This window comes from Panthera pardus, unplaced genomic scaffold, assembly GCF_024362965.1.
Source record: "Panthera pardus isolate Hobbes unplaced genomic scaffold, ASM2436296v1 HiC_scaffold_7, whole genome shotgun sequence".
NCBI classification, from domain to species: Eukaryota; Metazoa; Chordata; class Mammalia; order Carnivora; family Felidae; genus Panthera; species Panthera pardus.
Window position 1 is genome coordinate 80,743,445 of NW_026527002.1, and position 16,486 is coordinate 80,759,930.

The 16,486-nt window shown below is 63.6% G+C and overlaps 1 protein-coding gene across 2 annotated transcripts in view; it reads right to left on the reverse strand.

The window, feature by feature from the left end:
* Positions 1-476: 476 nt before the first annotated feature.
* TSNARE1 (t-SNARE domain containing 1) overlaps positions 477-16,486 on the reverse strand; it is a 150,509-nt gene continuing 134,499 nt past the window's right edge. For both annotated transcript variants that reach the window (XM_053896408.1, XM_053896404.1), the window contains 2 exons: positions 13,668-13,774; positions 477-622 (listed from right to left, as the gene is read on the reverse strand). In XM_053896408.1, coding sequence (XP_053752383.1) covers positions 13,679-13,774 — 96 coding nt within the window. In that variant the 3' untranslated portion in view covers positions 477-622; positions 13,668-13,678. The remainder of the gene's footprint in view (positions 623-13,667; positions 13,775-16,486) is intronic.

The window sequence follows — 16,486 nt, forward strand, 5'->3', positions numbered from 1 at the left end:
GCACTGTGCCGTGGGGCCCTCAGTCCCTCCCCCGCGGCACCCACTCCCCACCGTGAGAGGAGCTGCCTCTTGCCCTCTCCCAGGGGCCTCTCTGGCTCCAGCCCCTCCTATTTAGGGGTGCCTCCCCCACTCCCTGCCCCCTTCTCCACGCCCTGCCCCTCAGCAGGATGCCCGGAGACAGAGAAGCTTCTAGCTAGGGAGCAGGAGGGGGCTTCAGAGCTGCATCCCACCCCCAACCCCCGGCCACTGCTTCCGGGGTGGGGACACCGAGGTCCAGGGAGGGGCTGGGTCCTTGCTGTGGGGGGAGGGGCAGCCCCGGTCCAGCCACCCGGGTTTCACACCCCTGTCACCATGCCGCCTGGAACACACTCACGACACGCACACACCCTCCCACTCCGGCCACGGCCTCTCCTGCCCACTGCAGCCCAGGGTCCGTCCCCAGGGGCCCCGGAGCCGGAAAGGACATAGACCGGGGCCAGCAGCACCACGGCCAGCGAAGCGGGCGGTTTATTAGGCCAGGCCCGGCCAGAGGTCGGAGTAGAGATGTCCGGTAGTGCCCTGGAGGGAGGCAGGCAGGTGGCGAGCTCTCCAGGGTCCCTGCAGGCCAGGTCACAGCATCGATCTGCAAAACAGACTCCATCAACTCCCAGCTGGGAAAGCGGGGGCTCAGGCGTGGGGAGGAGGCCTGGGGGCAGGATGGGAGGGAGGCGCTGGCTTCCCCCTGGCTCTCTCCACCACGGCCCCTTCCTCGGGGAGCCCACAGCTCCCCCACAAAGTCAGGCGGGGCCCCCCTTCCGGCTCACCCGGGGCGGGGGTGGGGGGGGCTGGGGGCTGGGCAGGAAGGCCTGAGGCAGCAAGTTCACCCTGGTGACCCCCCCCACCTGCCATCCTCGGGTTTGCCCCAGGAGGGTGCCCCCCGCCCCGAGGAAAGGTCTCTATTTCACGGATCAGAAGCCAGCCTGTGACTGCCGGGGACCACGGCTGCCAGCACGACTCTCCCGGCCGGGTCAGGCTGCCCTCCCGCCCCGCTCGCCCCGTCCTCACCCCCCGGCCCGCCTGAGCCCCCGACTCCGCTGCCCTTTGTGCACGCGCCCGGGGACCCCACCAACAACCCCAGCTCCAGGGAACCGGGGAACCCTGCCCATTTCTCCAGGGCTGCAGCTGGGCCGGGGAGGAGGGGACGGAGCTCCGGGACCTCTGCGAGTCTCTCTGGGTGGTGAGCCCACCAGAAAGCGGACTGCCCGGAACATAAGTGGACACCGGACAGAGGCCCCCCTGCCTGCCCATCACGCTCGGGCCTCAGGTCAGACAGGGGGGCCTCTCCAGCATCCTCCCGTGACATGCCAGCTCCCACGTCCCTCCACGGGACTCCTCAGGCCTGGGAGGGTCCGGAGGCGCCGGGCCTCGGGAAGGACCGCCCCTAGCTTGTGTCCCAGCCCACAGACTGGGCTCTCTGCCGGGGCCCTGCCTGGGGTCGCCTCCACCTCCCGGTGGTTACACGCCGTTCCGTCCATCTGGAATGCTTTTCCCTGAGATACTGGGCAGCTCTTCAAACGTCACCCTCTTGACGGGTGGCCCTGAGCACCCTGCTGAAAACCACGAGCAGCCTCACCCCCAGCCCCGAGGTCAGGAGGCGCACCCCCTGTCCCCTGATCCCGGGGCCCAGCCACAGGAGGTCCCCAGCACGAGCTGGGCCCAGGCAGGCCCTGTCCCGAGAGCCGGGTGCGGGCCATGCCTCCCGAGCCTGGTTTCCTCCGTGACAAACTGAGGAAGTCTCAGCTGGCACCCCTCAGGCTGGCTTCGTGGCTCCGGGGACCTTCCCGGAGGGCTGGGGCCCGGCTGGCCCGTCCTGGAGTCAGCCACGCTACCCCAGCCCCCTGCCTGCCTCTGGGCGTGGGGGCACCCGCAGCTGAGTGGCCTCGTGCCGGACGGGGGTGGGGGGTGTCTCAGAGGGGGACCCACCCCGTTCCCAGCTCTTCTAGGTGCCTCCTGGCCGCAGGACCCCAGCGCGGCGCCATGGCAGTGTGTCCCCAGCCCCCAGGTGCCCGGCCAAGTCCCCCCTCGGACAGAGCCTCAGCCACAAGCCACATAGAGGGAAGCACCAGCACACGGGATTTGGGTGGACCATGGAAGGGACAGGGGCGAGGCAGGGGTGGGGCAGTTGACGCCCAGGCTCTTCCTGAACAGCTGGGTTGCAGGTGGCCCCTGGGCTGGGGTCCTAGAGGGGCCTCTGGGACCTGCACTGCCAGCAGGGCATCTGCTCTCAGGGGGCTGGGGCTTGTCCCTCTCCAGGCTGCCCCTCCCCCTCCCCGGTCGGTGGCCCCCGTACACCTCTTCCCTTGGCTGGGGCCCCCCAGAGCCACCCCTCCCCGGGCCCCCCCGCACACCCTGCTTCTGTTTCTGCCCCGTGTTGCCTGTCAACTCTCAGAGAACCCTCACGCGCGGCCACCTTCTCCGTAGCCACCTCAGATACAAACTTCCCTGTCCTGTGTCCCTCCTCTGGCTCATGCACGTCCCCGCGGAGAGGGGGCGGGGGCTGGTCGGCACAGGAGGGGTCAGGGAGCCCCTCCCAGCTGCTGTCCTTGGGCAGCCCACTCACCGCATCTTGAACACGGGTGCACGTTTTCACTGACCCCTCAGGTTGAATTCGATTCTCCTCCCAAGCAGCAAATGTGCCCGCATCCCTGGGCCACACACACTCTGGGGTGACCCAGCAGACTCGCAGGCAAAGTCCACAGGGAGCCCGTGGATGGACACAAAGAAACTGCCCAAACTGGCCCTGGGCAGAGAGCGACAGGGCTACTAGCAAACTGGACGGTCCCTGCCTGGCCCAGGGAGGGCTCGGGGGTGTCCCTCACCAGCTGTGCCACCCGCTGTGTCACCGGAGCGTGTGGCTGAGGGCCAGGGACCTCAGGGATGCCAGATCACAGGACTTGGCGCCAAGGACGAGGAAAACAGAGCCCCTGCCGCGGGCAACCCCATAGGCCGTGCTCCATGATGGTGGGGCCCTCCAGCCCCAGGAGCCAGATGCCTGGGCTCCCAGCTTCACTCCTCCCACCTGGCTCCCCAATGGCTGAGTGGGGGCAGGGACAGCGGGTGGCAGGGTCCAGGCCTGCTCTCTGGCCCTCCAAGCCCCCCTGCCCTCCACCCTGGAGCACCGAGCCCAGCCCCTGTCTCCCAAACCCCTGTCCCACCAGCGAGGCCCACACCGGCCTTCCCAGCAGAGCCTAGGCAGAGGGCAGAGGCCGCTCCTCTCAGCTCCCGGGAGAGCACCTTCACTTCCAGTGCCTATGGATGGACGGAAGGGGCCTGAGGGGCCTCTCACCCGGACCCGCAAATGCCCCGAGCCCCACGATCACAACAGACCACACTTACTTCCCAAGCGCCTGTCACACACTAGGGGTTCCCCTGGATTTGCTCATTTATCCTAAAAAGAGCCTGCAGGGTGGGGACTCAGCCTGGGGCGGGGGCGGAGCTGGGACCCCGCTGAACCCAAGCCCTGACCTGCCAGGACGCTCAGAGGAAAAGTTAGGCACCTCCTCCTCCTCCTCCGCCCCCTCCACACCTCCTCCCTGCGCCTCACCCCTGCTCACTGGCTCCTGCGGTGACTTCTCAACCTCTCCTGTACCCGGGACACCAGCTGCCAGGAGCCCCGGGAGGGGCGGACGGCCCTGCCGCGTGGGCGGGCAACATGCAGGACGCCAGCCTGCATGTCGCGGGAGCGGTGAACGCTTGCGTTAGTGCAAGAACGTCCCAAACGTTGCACGGGGCACGCTCACACCAGCAGATGGTTTGTTCTTGATTGGAAGTTCACATTTAACCGAGCTCTTTTGAGTCGGCTGAATCTGGCGATTATGGCAGGGGCGTCCACTGGCTGAGCTCTGCCTGGGGCCTCTCGGTGCCCACTGCTGCTCGGCCCCCGACCGCGCCTGGGGGATCAGGGCGCTGACACAGAGCCCCGGGGCTGAATTCGGGTGCAGAGCCAGCTGGGGCCGAGCTGAAGGCCGGAGGGCCCAGTGGAAGGTGAGCCTCAGGCAGTAGTCCCAGCAGCCTCCGGCCCGGCCGAGGGAGCAGGGCCTGGCTGGATCCAGCACAGGCTGTACCGGCCCCAGGCAGGCCCTCCTGGGGACCCACCGCTCGCGGCGCCCGCCCCTCCGCTCCCCCTGCCCCAGGCACGGCGCACCCCCTCTTCCAGCCCGGGCCCTCCCACTCAGCCCCAGTCTCCTGGGCAGGGGCCACCATCACGGGGCCAGCACATCCAACAGCCCCACCACCCCTGCCACGGCTCTGCCTGGCTCCAAACACCCTCAGTGCCCCAACGACACTGGACTGAGACCGGTCCCTTGGCCTGCATTCGCCGCCCTCCAAAACGTGCCCCGGGCCTGCCTACCTTCTCCACCATCACCGGCTTTTTGCTGCAGCCGAACACAGTTGTCACGGTCTGAGCTTTCTCATCTCTTAAAAAGAGGTTCGGGACCAGCTTCGTCATGTGACCAGGGTCAGGGCTCAAGGAGTGACCAGGGTCAGGGCTCAGCATGTGACCAGGGTCAGGGGCCAGAGTGTGACCAGGGTCAGGGCTCTGAAAGGGACCAGGGTCGGGGCTCCGGGTGTGACCAGGGTCAGGGCTCTGAAAGGGACCAGGGTCGGGGCTCAGAGTGTCCAGGTCATGCCCCGCACGCACCCTGGAGCATGCCCTCTGACCGGCTGAGGCCAGGCCACCCATAAGCTCCCCCAGCTGCGTGGTGATGGCTGAGAGGCCTGGAGCACAGGTGTCACACAGAGCCCTGGCCTGGCTCACCAGGGTCCTGGTGGGGACAGTCCCCACCTCTCAGGTCACCGTCAATGTCCTTCAGGTGCGTCCTTCTCTCGTCCCCGAACCACTCCGCCAAATGGTGCTGCTGCCCTCCCACGACGAGGGGCCTCGGCTGCCAGGGAGGTGCCACCCAGACCCTGTGGGACCTCCTCCTGCCGATGGCCCGATGCCAGCCTCATGGGCCTGCCGGCTTCCTGGCAGAGTGTGGCCAGGGCGTGACAGCACATCCGGGCTAGCACACTGTCTCCCTCCTGGACCGAGGCCCGTGAGGGTCAGTCCCGCCCCGGGAAGGGGGTTCCTGGGGGCCTGGCGGGGAGCACCCTGGGGCATACATATTCTAGTGGTCCTTGCTGGTGACACTCTCTGAATAGCTTATTAGAGATTAATATTTAATTCTCTTCTGTGGATTTAGCTTAATTATTCAATTTATTATTGCAATTGCTGAGAAGCACCCAGAAGCAAAACTGCCTGCTTGGAGCAGGGAGATGGCACCAGAGGAGGGGCTTGCCACCTGCAGCTGGCTTGGCCGACTCTGCCCAGCGGGGGTCCTCCTGGGTCCCCCTGAAGCGTCCTTTTCTTCAGAAAAACCCTCTTTTCTCTGTCAGGATGGGCCAAGGACGCTCCCGCCCAAGTGTCTTCCCTTCGGTGGGGCCAGAATCCCTGCGTCTAAAGGGGCCCTGAAGGCAGAGTCCCGTCTCCTTCTGCTTTGTGCTGGAGGCCACAGCCCAGAGAAGCAGGATGAGGAAGACGGGAGGAGGAAAGCGGTCAGGCACTCCCATGTCCCCGCTGACCTGCTCTAAGGGAGAGACTGGTTCATTTCACACCTGACGCCAATGTTCCACGAAGTTCAGTGGCTTAGTGGGAACAGTAGGCGGGGACTCAAACCCAGGGCCATCCCACCATCACAGACAAGGTCTTTCGTCAATCGGGTCCTCCGGTCATCGTGCCCTGCTTCCAGCAGGGGGCTCACACCTCCCCAGTGAAGGGGAGGGTTCCTCCCTCCCTTATCTGCTGCTGGGTGTTCCTTGGGGGAAGAGCAAATGTCCTGGGGCAGGCAAGCCCGTGTCTCCTGCCACCTAGTGAGCAAGGGACACAGCAATGCCTGTGTGGCTGGCTGGGAGGGCTGACCCTGAACTCTGCCCCAAGGCCGAGGTGGGCATGGGGGTCAGGCCTGGCTCTGACCTTCTTCCTGCCCTGGATGAGCCCCTCAGAGACTCAGCCGACACCCATCAGGTGTGGCTACAAACTCTCGCTCCCACCCTCCTGCTCACTGAGGGCCCAGTGCCCTGGCACAGCCCTCAGGCTGCTGTGTGTTTGTAGTGACCGTGGTCACTGCAAGGAGGGCGTGGCCCAGTGGAGGGGCGCTGGCCCAGAGCCAGGAGTCGTGGACACCAAATCTGAGGCCATTGGGAGCTGGGGATGAAGGGAGGTAGGGTGGAGAGATAGATGGCAGGGGCTAAGCCCGACCCTCTTTCCAGGAATGAGGGTGGGGTGGCCCACAGGGCTCACGCTCCCTCCCTGTGACCGGGACAGGGGCCTGGCAGCTCAGGTCTGGGGGATGTTACCCCAGGCCGAGGTTTCAGGGCTCAGCAGGGGAATTCGAATCCCCACTCTGGGGAGCTACATGGTGGGGGCAGGTCGGTGGCCAGTCTGGGGACAGTTCGCTCGAGATGGGGCTGTACAGAGAAGAAGGGGTCAGGCCAAGGCCCAGAGCAAGACAGGACGTAGGGAGGGGGGAGGAAACGCACCAAATGTGTGCACCAGCTTCGTGCACCAAGGGCACCCATGGCTTCACCCAAGCCGTATAAAACACCCCAGCGAGGTCTGAGTGTCCCGGGCCCAAAGAGGAGGAACCTGGGACTCCACGCGCCACCTACCCAAGGCGCAAGGTTGGAAAGCCGGAAGGGTTCGGCCCGGGTCCTTTGACTCCACTCCCAGACCAGTTCCGGCCCTCCAGCCCCGGCCCCGCCCCCAGGTCTAGACCCGCCCCGCCCCGCCCCGCCCCGCCCACAGCTCCAATCGCAGGCCAGTCCGGCCACCAGTCCCGCCTGTCAGCCCAGCCCCTCCCTCAGCCACGCCCCCAGATTCGTCCCAGGCCAGCCCCGCCCCCAGACCCTGCCGGGTCCACCAGCTCCAGCACCGGCCTGCCCATGCAGCACCCCACCTGCGGCGGGAAACTGGCCAACCCGCCAGCGGCCCCAACTGTGTCCCATGGTCCCGCCGTCCTGCCGAGTCCCACCCAGGGACCACGGGGCAGCTGTTCCGGCCGTAGATCCCAGGCTGGGTCTGGTAAGATGCCACCCCCTCTCCATGCTGGCTGACAAAATGCATCATGTCCGTCGACACCTCCCGCGCCACTCACACACTTGCCGCCTTCTGTGCCGGCCACCAGCACGCTCGTGCTTTTCTTTTGCTTTTTTTCATCTTCTTCCTGGCCAAGAGCCGTTTCCACTGGCTGCTTCAGTCCTGCCCTCCTCATATGGCCATCTGCCCGGCCGCGGTGGGAGTGCCAAGGGGCGGGGCAACCACATGCAAAGGGAGGGGGTCTGGCGTCTGCTATGGCTCCCTCAGGCCCACTAGGAAAGAACTGCTCCGGACAAGTGCCCCAGGGAGCCTCTGGCCTCTCGGCCTCTCCACCTGCCACCTCTCTCCTACTCAAGGCCCTGCACAATCCGGCCCCACCCAGCTCTTGCCTCAGTGCTGCACCCACTCTGCCGTCACACCTCTGCCTGGGCTGTGTCCTGGGCCTGGAGTGCCCTCCTCCTGGGCTGACAGAGGAGCCATACCCACCTCTCAATACTCCGCTTTCAAGAGCCGCCTCCTCCAGGAAGCCCTCCAGCAGCACTGCCCCTATTACGGCTCCTGGCAGTTCACACCTCAAGGGCCTCCCTCTCCCTGAGGCTGTGAGCTCCTCAGGGTGGTGCTGGATCTGACCGCACCTGCAGCTGGCCAACAGGGAGGGACTGGGGTAGTTACCGAACCACATGGACACATCACCAACCTCTAGGTGGCTCTGGGCCCTGCCGTAGGCAACAGAGAGAGCAAGATATGGCCCTGCTGGCTGGAGGGCCACACGGGAACATGGGAGGGAAAAGGCCAGCTTTGTCGCACCTCCATAAAGCAGAGCAGGTGCGTAATAACAGCGATACGATTAATTGTGGTAGCAATGATGGGGACAGTGAAAACAGCCACCAGCATGGAGTGCAGACCCCCTCCGGGCCAGGCGCCCAGCAGGCTTTCATCACTAATGCTCACCGTGACCCCAAAAAGTATGCCCCCATTTCACAGAAGAAACCGAGGGTGAGATCAGGGCCATGGTGAAGCCCACCGCCCTCAGCTCTGCTTCCAGCCTTCTTACTGGTCTCTGTCCCATCTGCCTGTGACCAGGAGCTCTGGGAGGCAGGACCTGGGCCCCAGAGGAGAGATTTCCATGTGTAAACCCCCACAGAGCCCCCAGGACACCCAAGGAAGCCTCCAGCATCCCAGGCCTGGGCCAACCTTGGCCGGCGTGCTTACAGGCTCAGGCAGAGCAGCAGGGCGGCCCAAAGCCACCAGATCCCCGGCGACCGGACTCTCGGGACTTTGGCTCAGCACAGAGAGTTCATCCAATTCATCTCCCAAACTTTGGGGATGAAAGGTGCCACCACGAACGACCATGCCCCCACCATGAACGGTCACCACTGAGCCATCTGGAGCCACCCGGAACACACGCAGACCCTGGGTCCACCTCAGGGGCACGAAGACCGGGTCGGAAGCCCGGCCACGGCACGCCCAGCTGTGTGGCCCGGGGCTGCACTTCACCTCCGGGCAAGGGTTTCTCTAACAGTCCCAACAGCGGATGATCATCCCCTCCCCCATGTCGCCCCCTTCCGGGAACGGCCCTCCATCGGCCTGCACCTCAGTTCACTCGTCTGAACAAGGATCCACCAGCACCTCCTTGATAAGGCTGTGGATGAAGTGAGACAATCCCCAGGCGAAGCTCCTACTAAGCGCTTGATGAGCAGACAACAGAGCCACTGCTGTGTCCTGCCCTCCCAGGATGACGCACTCAGGCCCTTATTCGAATTACAGCTTCGGGGAGCGGGGCCGGGCAGGGAAAGGTCTTTCCTGACCACGCACGTGGAAACACGCACACACGCAGACACACGCAGACACACATGAAAACACATGCGTGTATGCACAGCAGAGAAGCATGGACATAAAAATCCAGGCTACACGTTTCCCAAATGGAAATCAATGTCTTTTGGCCGATATTTCACAGCTTTCAGAAAACATTAAAAACATGACTTGCTAGAAGCCTCCATTTAGCCCCTTAAATTTTTGGGGCTCATGGAAAACACTCCATTGACTGTTGCCTAGATACTGTCATCTTCTGTCCCTCGAAGCCCAGCCTGTGACTCCAGCAGGGAGCCGGGGACCCGGGACAGGCCCCCGTCAGCGCTCTGCTGGCCCTCTACCCCTTCACTCACCCATTCTGCCCCGGGTGCTGCACTTGGCCGGCGACCACAGACGGCTCACATCCCACAGGGACCCACGGACAGTCCACGGCAACCAAAGTCCAACACGAAAAGCGGTCCTGGGCTCGGCCGCTGCAGCCGTGTGTGCTCAGGAGGGCGGTGGGGTGGGGGGCTCTCCGGAGCCCAAGGACTCCCCTGCTTCTACGAGGTTCCACAGCCAAGATCTGGACAGGGGCGCACCGGGAGCCCGTCCCCGCGGTCTGTTCAGACGGCTACTGTGTGCCCACTGCAGCCCGGGAACGAGGGACACAGGGTGCACCTGCAGCCAGAGCCCTCTGACCCCTGGGCCCGAAGGACTCCCAGCTGGGCTGCCGGGGGGGAGCTGTGCCCACCTCTAGACACGTCAGTGCTGTGGGCAGTGCTGGGGACCCAGAGTTACCCTTACTTCCTCTTCCAGGCCCAACATGCGAGCCTGACCCCGAACTTCATCTCCAGTGTGAGGCCTCCTCACCAAATGGCCAGGCTTGGACATGCTTCTGGAAACAGTTGCACTTTCCTGGGCGGGAAAGGGGGTTCCAACAGGGACATCGGGGCTCGAGGCCAGGGCGACTTAAGGAGAATGGGCACGTGGGCTTGTCCCACTGTGTTTTGCCACCTGCCTGCCAGGGCCAAGGAAGCCCAGGCCTGACCACAGACTCAGTCTACACTCTGGTCACACCCGGAGCCCCGACTCAGTCCCAGACCAGCCTTCACGCTTACATAAATTGAGCGCGGGGACTCTGGGGGCACCTTCCCCACTGTGGAGCCTCCAGACGCCTGCTTGGTGGCAGCCGCTGTCCCCACCTGAGTGAGCTCCCCCTCCTGACTCGTCCCTCAGGCCCCGTGAGGACCGGGTGCGAGCTGGTAAATGGGAAAGAGCTGAGCCACGGTGGGGGTGCACAGGGGGTGACCCAGACCGCGGTGTGACGTCGGTTGGGGGGGGCTCCTCTGCCCCCTTGGAGCTGCCCGGATGGCAGGGTCTCACCCGTCGCACAGAAATGGGCACGTGCACCCGGCCGTCATGTGGGGGGCCTTCTTCCAAGTCGGGGAGCCGAGCTCCTCCCCCAGAGACTGCTGTTCTCTGAGGAAATCATACCCCAGCATTTGCATCAAGCCTCTTCCTTCCTCAGAGTGCTGTTTATATTTAGCTGCCTTCGTCCTCAGAGCAGCTCGGTGGGGCGGCGAGGGAAAGAGGGCAGCCTCCCCAGGCCCGCTTCTCTGGGACCCGAGCCGGAGGGCGGCCTCCGCGTCCCCCAGCGAGACCCTGCAGCCCCGGCCGGCTGCTCACAGACGGCGTCCGGGGTGCCCGGCCCCTCTTCTGGCCCGGCTGGCGCACCTGAGCTGATGTGTCCCTGCGTGGCCCGCGGGGACCCCTGGCCCAGGAAAGGGCTCCAGGGTGCAGAGTGGGGAAGCGGCTGGGTGGCCACGACTGTTCCCCAGCTCCAGAAGGGAAGGAGGGGGAATCTGAAGGGGAGAGAGGGTGTGCTGGCAGGAATCAAGAGACCCAGCCCTGGAGGAGGAGCGAGGGGAGGGTCTGGCCCTTACAGCCCCGCCTCGCCTCGCCTCCAGATCACTGGGCATCCGTCTGTGGGGCCCCAGCTTCCTCCCAGGCACCTCTGTGTGGCTCCTGCAGACGTGGGTCGTGGCTTCAGACAGCAAGATGTCCCCCAGGCCCCCTCTGTCCTGCTGCCCTGCCAAGCCTCTTCCGCCCCTTCTTCTGAGCTCGGCACACGAGGGGCCCAGGCTTTGCGTGACCGAGGGCAAGCCCTGAGAACGGGCCGGTGTCCCCGGCAGAACGGGGCACCAGTGCTGAGGGGCGTCCATCCCGTGGGTAACATGCCTGCCAGCCTCAGGTGTCACACAAGTGGAGCTCTGGCAGTGTCCTGGGGCTGTGGTCACACGTGACCGCAAATGGAGTGACTTAAACCAACAGGAAATGCTCTCCCACAGCGTGGAGGCCAAAGTCTGGATGCCCGTGTCCACAAGGCCTCCAGGGGAAGATGCTTCCTGTTCTGCCCAGGCCCCCACACCTCCAGCCGAGGGGCACCAGCTGTGGACCCCAGCAGGAGGGGGCCGGGGACAGGCTCACTGCTCCTGAGTCCCAGCTGGGGACCTCCCGGGTCGGGGGGCAGGAGGCACCGGCTCCCCAGGTGCCCAGGAGGATGACAGTCCCCACCAGGGCAGCCACGAGGGCGGGGCAGGGAGGCTGCCTGGGCCCTGGCCCCCCCTCGCGGGGCTCCAAGGCCTCTGCCCCCTCGGGGGTCCCACCCCACCCAGCCTGCCACTTGAGGCAAGCTGCCGACCTCACCTGGAGAGCAGGCCCCTCCCATAGTCCCACCACCCAAGCAGGAATTCTCTCTGCGGGCCCAAAACTTCAGCAGCGAAGGGACCCCGGGGGAGCCAGGCCACGCGGGGCTGCCGTGTGTCCTCGGGAAGTTCTGCAGCAGATCCAGGGATAAGCCGAGTACTGGGCGCCAGGGCCGGTTCGCACGCAGCGTGCTCCCGGGGAAAGCCAAGACCTTCTGAGTCCGGGGCTCCCTTGGCCCCGGGGTTCAGCCAGGGTGGGACCCTGCCCAGCTCGGGGCACCAGGAGGACCGGTCCCTGCAGGCTGACAGCAAACGGGTCTCCCTCTCCACCCCCACCCCTCCTTGTTCTGGCTGCCTGCATCCCAGCCCAGCCGTAGGGACAGTGTGACCCAATCAGAGGCTGCCCGCCAGGACAGGGCTCTGGGCTGCCAGGGCTCCCCACTCCTGCCTTGTTGGGGTGGCTCTCAATGAGAGTGGCACTCGTTTTTGTTTTTAATGTTTATTTATTTTTGAGAGAGAGAGGAAGGGAGAAAGTGCGTGTGCATGGGGGGAGGGGGCGCAGAGAGAGAGGGAGACACAGAATCCGAAGCAGCTCCAGGCTCTGAGCTGTCAGCACAGAGCCCAACGTGGGGCTTGAACTCATGAACCACGAGATCATGACCTGAGCCAAAGTTAGTCGCTCAACCAACTGAGCCACCCAGGCACCTGGAGACAGCAGGACTTCTAAGACAAGTCTGGATGCGGGACCCTGAGGGCTCTGGGCTGTACTGACTGTCCACAGAGCACCCTGCAGCCCCCCCTCACCTGCTGCCCGCCACAGACACTGCCGTAGGCTGTGATGGGGATCATGGGGACAATGACTGGGGGGGACACCGAGGGAGGCTATGGAGCCCAGTGGGGTCTGCTTGTTCCTCCCTGAAACCCCCGCCCAGCACCCGCAGTGTCCCAGAGCTGGGCCCAGGTGCTGGACACCAGGGTGCCCTGAGGAGACAGACGTCCCTTTGCACCATTGCCCCCCTCCACCCACCCCCTCCCTGCAGCCAGAAGGACCCTTCTAAAGTGCAAAGCCTCTGCAGCGGCCTGGATACAAAAGCCAGCCTCCAGGGTGACCCCCTGGTCCGCCCTCCCTGGAGTCACGCCCAGTGAGGCGCCCCTCACACCCGCGGGGGCGGCCCCGAGGGAGTGGTAGGGTGCCGCAGAAGTGACTAGGTGCGGCGTCTGCCTGGCTCCCTGGGACCCCTCGCTCTGGGGGAGCCAGATTCCAACCGGATCGTCCTGCCCCTCATGTGCTGGGCCCCTCGTGTGCTGAGCTCAGGAGAAGGGGAGGAGGAGGCTTGGCAGGGCAGCAGGACAGAGGGGGCCTGGGGGACATCTTGCTGTCTGAAGCCATGACCCACGTCTGCAGGAGCCACACAGAGGTGCCTGGGAGGAAGCTGGGGCCCCACAGACGGATGCCCAGTGATCTGGGTGCAGCCCCAGCCCACATCTGCCTGCACCCTCGGGAGAGACCCTGAGCAGCGCTTCCATATTCCTGACCCACAGAACCTGTGAGATAGTAAGTGTTTATTGCTGTTTTTAGCCACTAAGCTCTAAGCCAATCTGTTTCGCAGCCACAGAGAAGCCAGACACCTGCTCAGCACGCCGTGCCGGCTCCCACTGTCGCTGCGGCCGCGTCCCATGCCCCGTCTCAGTCTCCCATCCGCTCCAGCTCCTGCCCAGCCCCAGGACAGGCCCAGCACCTGCTCTCCACTGTCCAGCACCCCCACCAGGGTCCCGGCACCCGCCCGCTGCACCTCCCAGCATGCTCTGCTCGCTGGCCGGCCCAGGGGAACTGCCAGTCGGGACCCTTCGGAAGTCGGTGCCTATATGAAGGGAGCTTTGGGTCAGCCGCCCACACAGCTGTGGGCTCCAGGAAGGGGGCCCCCACCTGCCACATCCCCTGCTGGGTCACCGGGGCCAAACCCTCGCCTGGCACAGAGGAGGCTGGATGGATGCACAGATGAGCGGAAGGGTAGAGGGCCAGATGGCGTGGGGGCAGCTGGGACACTCACCGTCGGTGGCATTACTTTCGGATAGAGGTGGCAGTGATGAGGATGATGACCAGCAGGACAGTGACTCCAGCCGACAGGAAGCAGCACTTGATCTTGCGTCTCTGGAGCTGGGAGACAGAGAGAGAGAGACAGACAGAGACAGAGACAGAGAGAGGGAGAGAGGTTGTTATGGTGACCTGTAACTCAGCCTCCCATCCTGGGGGCATTTGGTACATGCCTGCTTCGGGCTGTGGGCCAGGAAGAGCCTGTCCCTTGCCAGGCGCTCTGCCCTGAGCTGGCACACATGCTTCGCGCTGGCCCTGGAGCCAGGCCCAAAGGGAAGGAGGCAGCCAGGCCTCGATGTAATGCCCAGTTGGCCCCCTTTAGCTCGGGAGGGGGGGAGTCCTTAGCCACAGCCCTTCTTCGAACCTTGTTTTCTTTATAAGCACAGGTTGATGCCCCTGACTCCAGGGGGGACATTTGAAAGCCTTAATTAAGATGAGGCATGGAAAGTACAGAATGTAGCCCTCACCAGATATTCTTATTCCTGTATATTGTTGTGGTTGCTATTAATTGAACAGGTTCTGGGCCCCACCAGCAAAGTCCTCATGGAGAGAGAGACATACAGATCTGTGCTGGGGACTCATGGGTGGATGACGATTGGGAGGCTTCTGGAAGAAAAGATACTTTATCTGGGCCCTGGAGGAGGGGTGGGGACTCTCCAGGAAGGCCAGGAGGTGGAAGGCAAGGGACCAAGGGAGAACCCAGGGCAAATGGGGGCTTAAAATGATCTGGTAGGTCACCAAGTGGCCAGCGTGGGCAGGGAAGGTAGGAAGGCAAGGGAGACAGATGGGATGGGCCTGCAGATTGTACAGGGGTTTGGGCAGCAAATCCAGGGACAGCACAGAAGACAGTGAAGAATTTTAAGCAGGGAGAGAGTGTAGTGAAGAGGCCACTTGGGAAGCAAATAGAGAAGGTGGGTTGGAAAGTGGAGAAGAACCATGAAGACTGGTCACAAGGAAGGCTGATCCGTGGAAGGGAAGGTGTCTGGAGAGAAAAGGGAGGATCAGAGGGGACAGAGGCAAGACCAGGAGAGGAATCCTCAGAATCACCTGGTTGTGACTGAGTATGCAAGGGAAGTGAGGTAAATAAGTCAAGGATGACTCCCCCAGGTTGCCCATCTGGGTCATCAGGTGGGTGCTCTGGCTGTCCATTCATTTATCCATCCATTGATTCCACCCATCCACCCATCCACCTATCCTTCCATCCATCCATCCATCTGCCCATCCATCCATCCATCCCTCCATCCATCTACCCACCCACCCACTTATGCATCCAATCATCCATCCATCCACCCACCCACCTACTCATCTACCCATCAGCCTATCCATTCACCCATCCACCCACCCATCCATCCACCCAACTCCCTATCCATGCACTTATACACCCATCCACCCACCCTTGTCCATCTTTCTCAAAATGGCTATAGGTGGGGGTGGGGGTGAGGCACAGAAACTCAGCCATGAGTGAGGGGAGGAATTGGTGGTGATGAGGGGAGTCAGGGGGCTTCTTGGAGTAGGTGTGACTGAACTTGGGTTTGGGGGGGATGGTGTCCACAATGAGTTTTGGGGTGAGGGTCCAGTCCCACTGTAGGGTGGCGGGGGGGGGGTCTGCTGGGTGTTGGATGGGTATTTAGCTCCTTCAAGCTGCCTCGGTGTCATTCTGCTTTGGAAGGGACGCACACGCCATGTGAAGATCAGCCATCATCTGAACAGCTCTGCTTCCCAGCCTTGAGTGCAGTATTACTACCCCGGGGTTCCAAGATGGTGCATACAGATCTGAGACTCAGGTCTCCCTGCCCCCAGCTGTTGTCACCAGTCACATGCCAACTGTGTGTGGGAGGGAGGCAAGGAGGGGCCGGGAGGCCCAGAGTAAATGAGAAACAGACCTCTAGTTGCTAAGAGCCGGGGGTGGGAGGGCAGAGAAACCCACAGCCCTGCTAACAGGGAAAGAGAACCTGAGCCAAGGAGCAGTTCAGGACCCAGGACAGCGCCTGGGCTGAGGACCCTGGTGTCTCTGTCCGTGGTGCAGACGCACAGGCCCCGTCCTCATCGGCAGGACAGCTGCCCTTTCCCGAGCCTTGCGTGGTGCCGACAGCAGGCTGTGTGGATTTGTTCACACTACCCTCACCCAGAGCTCAGAGGGTGCCCTGTCAACACCCTGGTCTGCAGATGATAGCTCAGACAGGTGAAGTAGCCTGTCCAAAGCCACCGGCTTGTGAGCTGCAGGGTCAGGATTCAAATCTGGCCTCCAGCGACGCAGCCAGCTCTTAAGCACTGCACGCCCCCCACAGATGGGATGCCCCGAGGTCTGACCCTCCACACACATCCGGCCCCTAAAGGAAGCTTACGCACGGAACCGGTTACACGCTTCATCACCCGCACGGATCTGGGAGCCCCCAGGGGAGGCGATGTGCCGTACGGAGCACAGCACCGTGACATGCGACATGCGTGACACCGTGACATGCGCACAGCGACATGACCTAGGGCATGTCGCTCGCCTCCCGGAGGCTCCGGTGTCTGGCTATCCCATCTGTGCAGCCCAGGCGGAGCCCAGCCAACGGGACCCTGCATGGCCTCATGCTCACCATCTGCCAGGGTTGTGTCCACACCTGCTCTGCCTGGGCCCAGATCAACCTTCCCGGACCATGACCTTGTCCTGGATGGCAGCCAAATGCCTCCTTGGATGTTATCTGCACTCAGACCTGTCTCTCCACCTCTACCCTCCAACCCTCCACCTCGCTGAGGCAGGGAAGGGAGGCGGAGAAGCTGGGAGACACA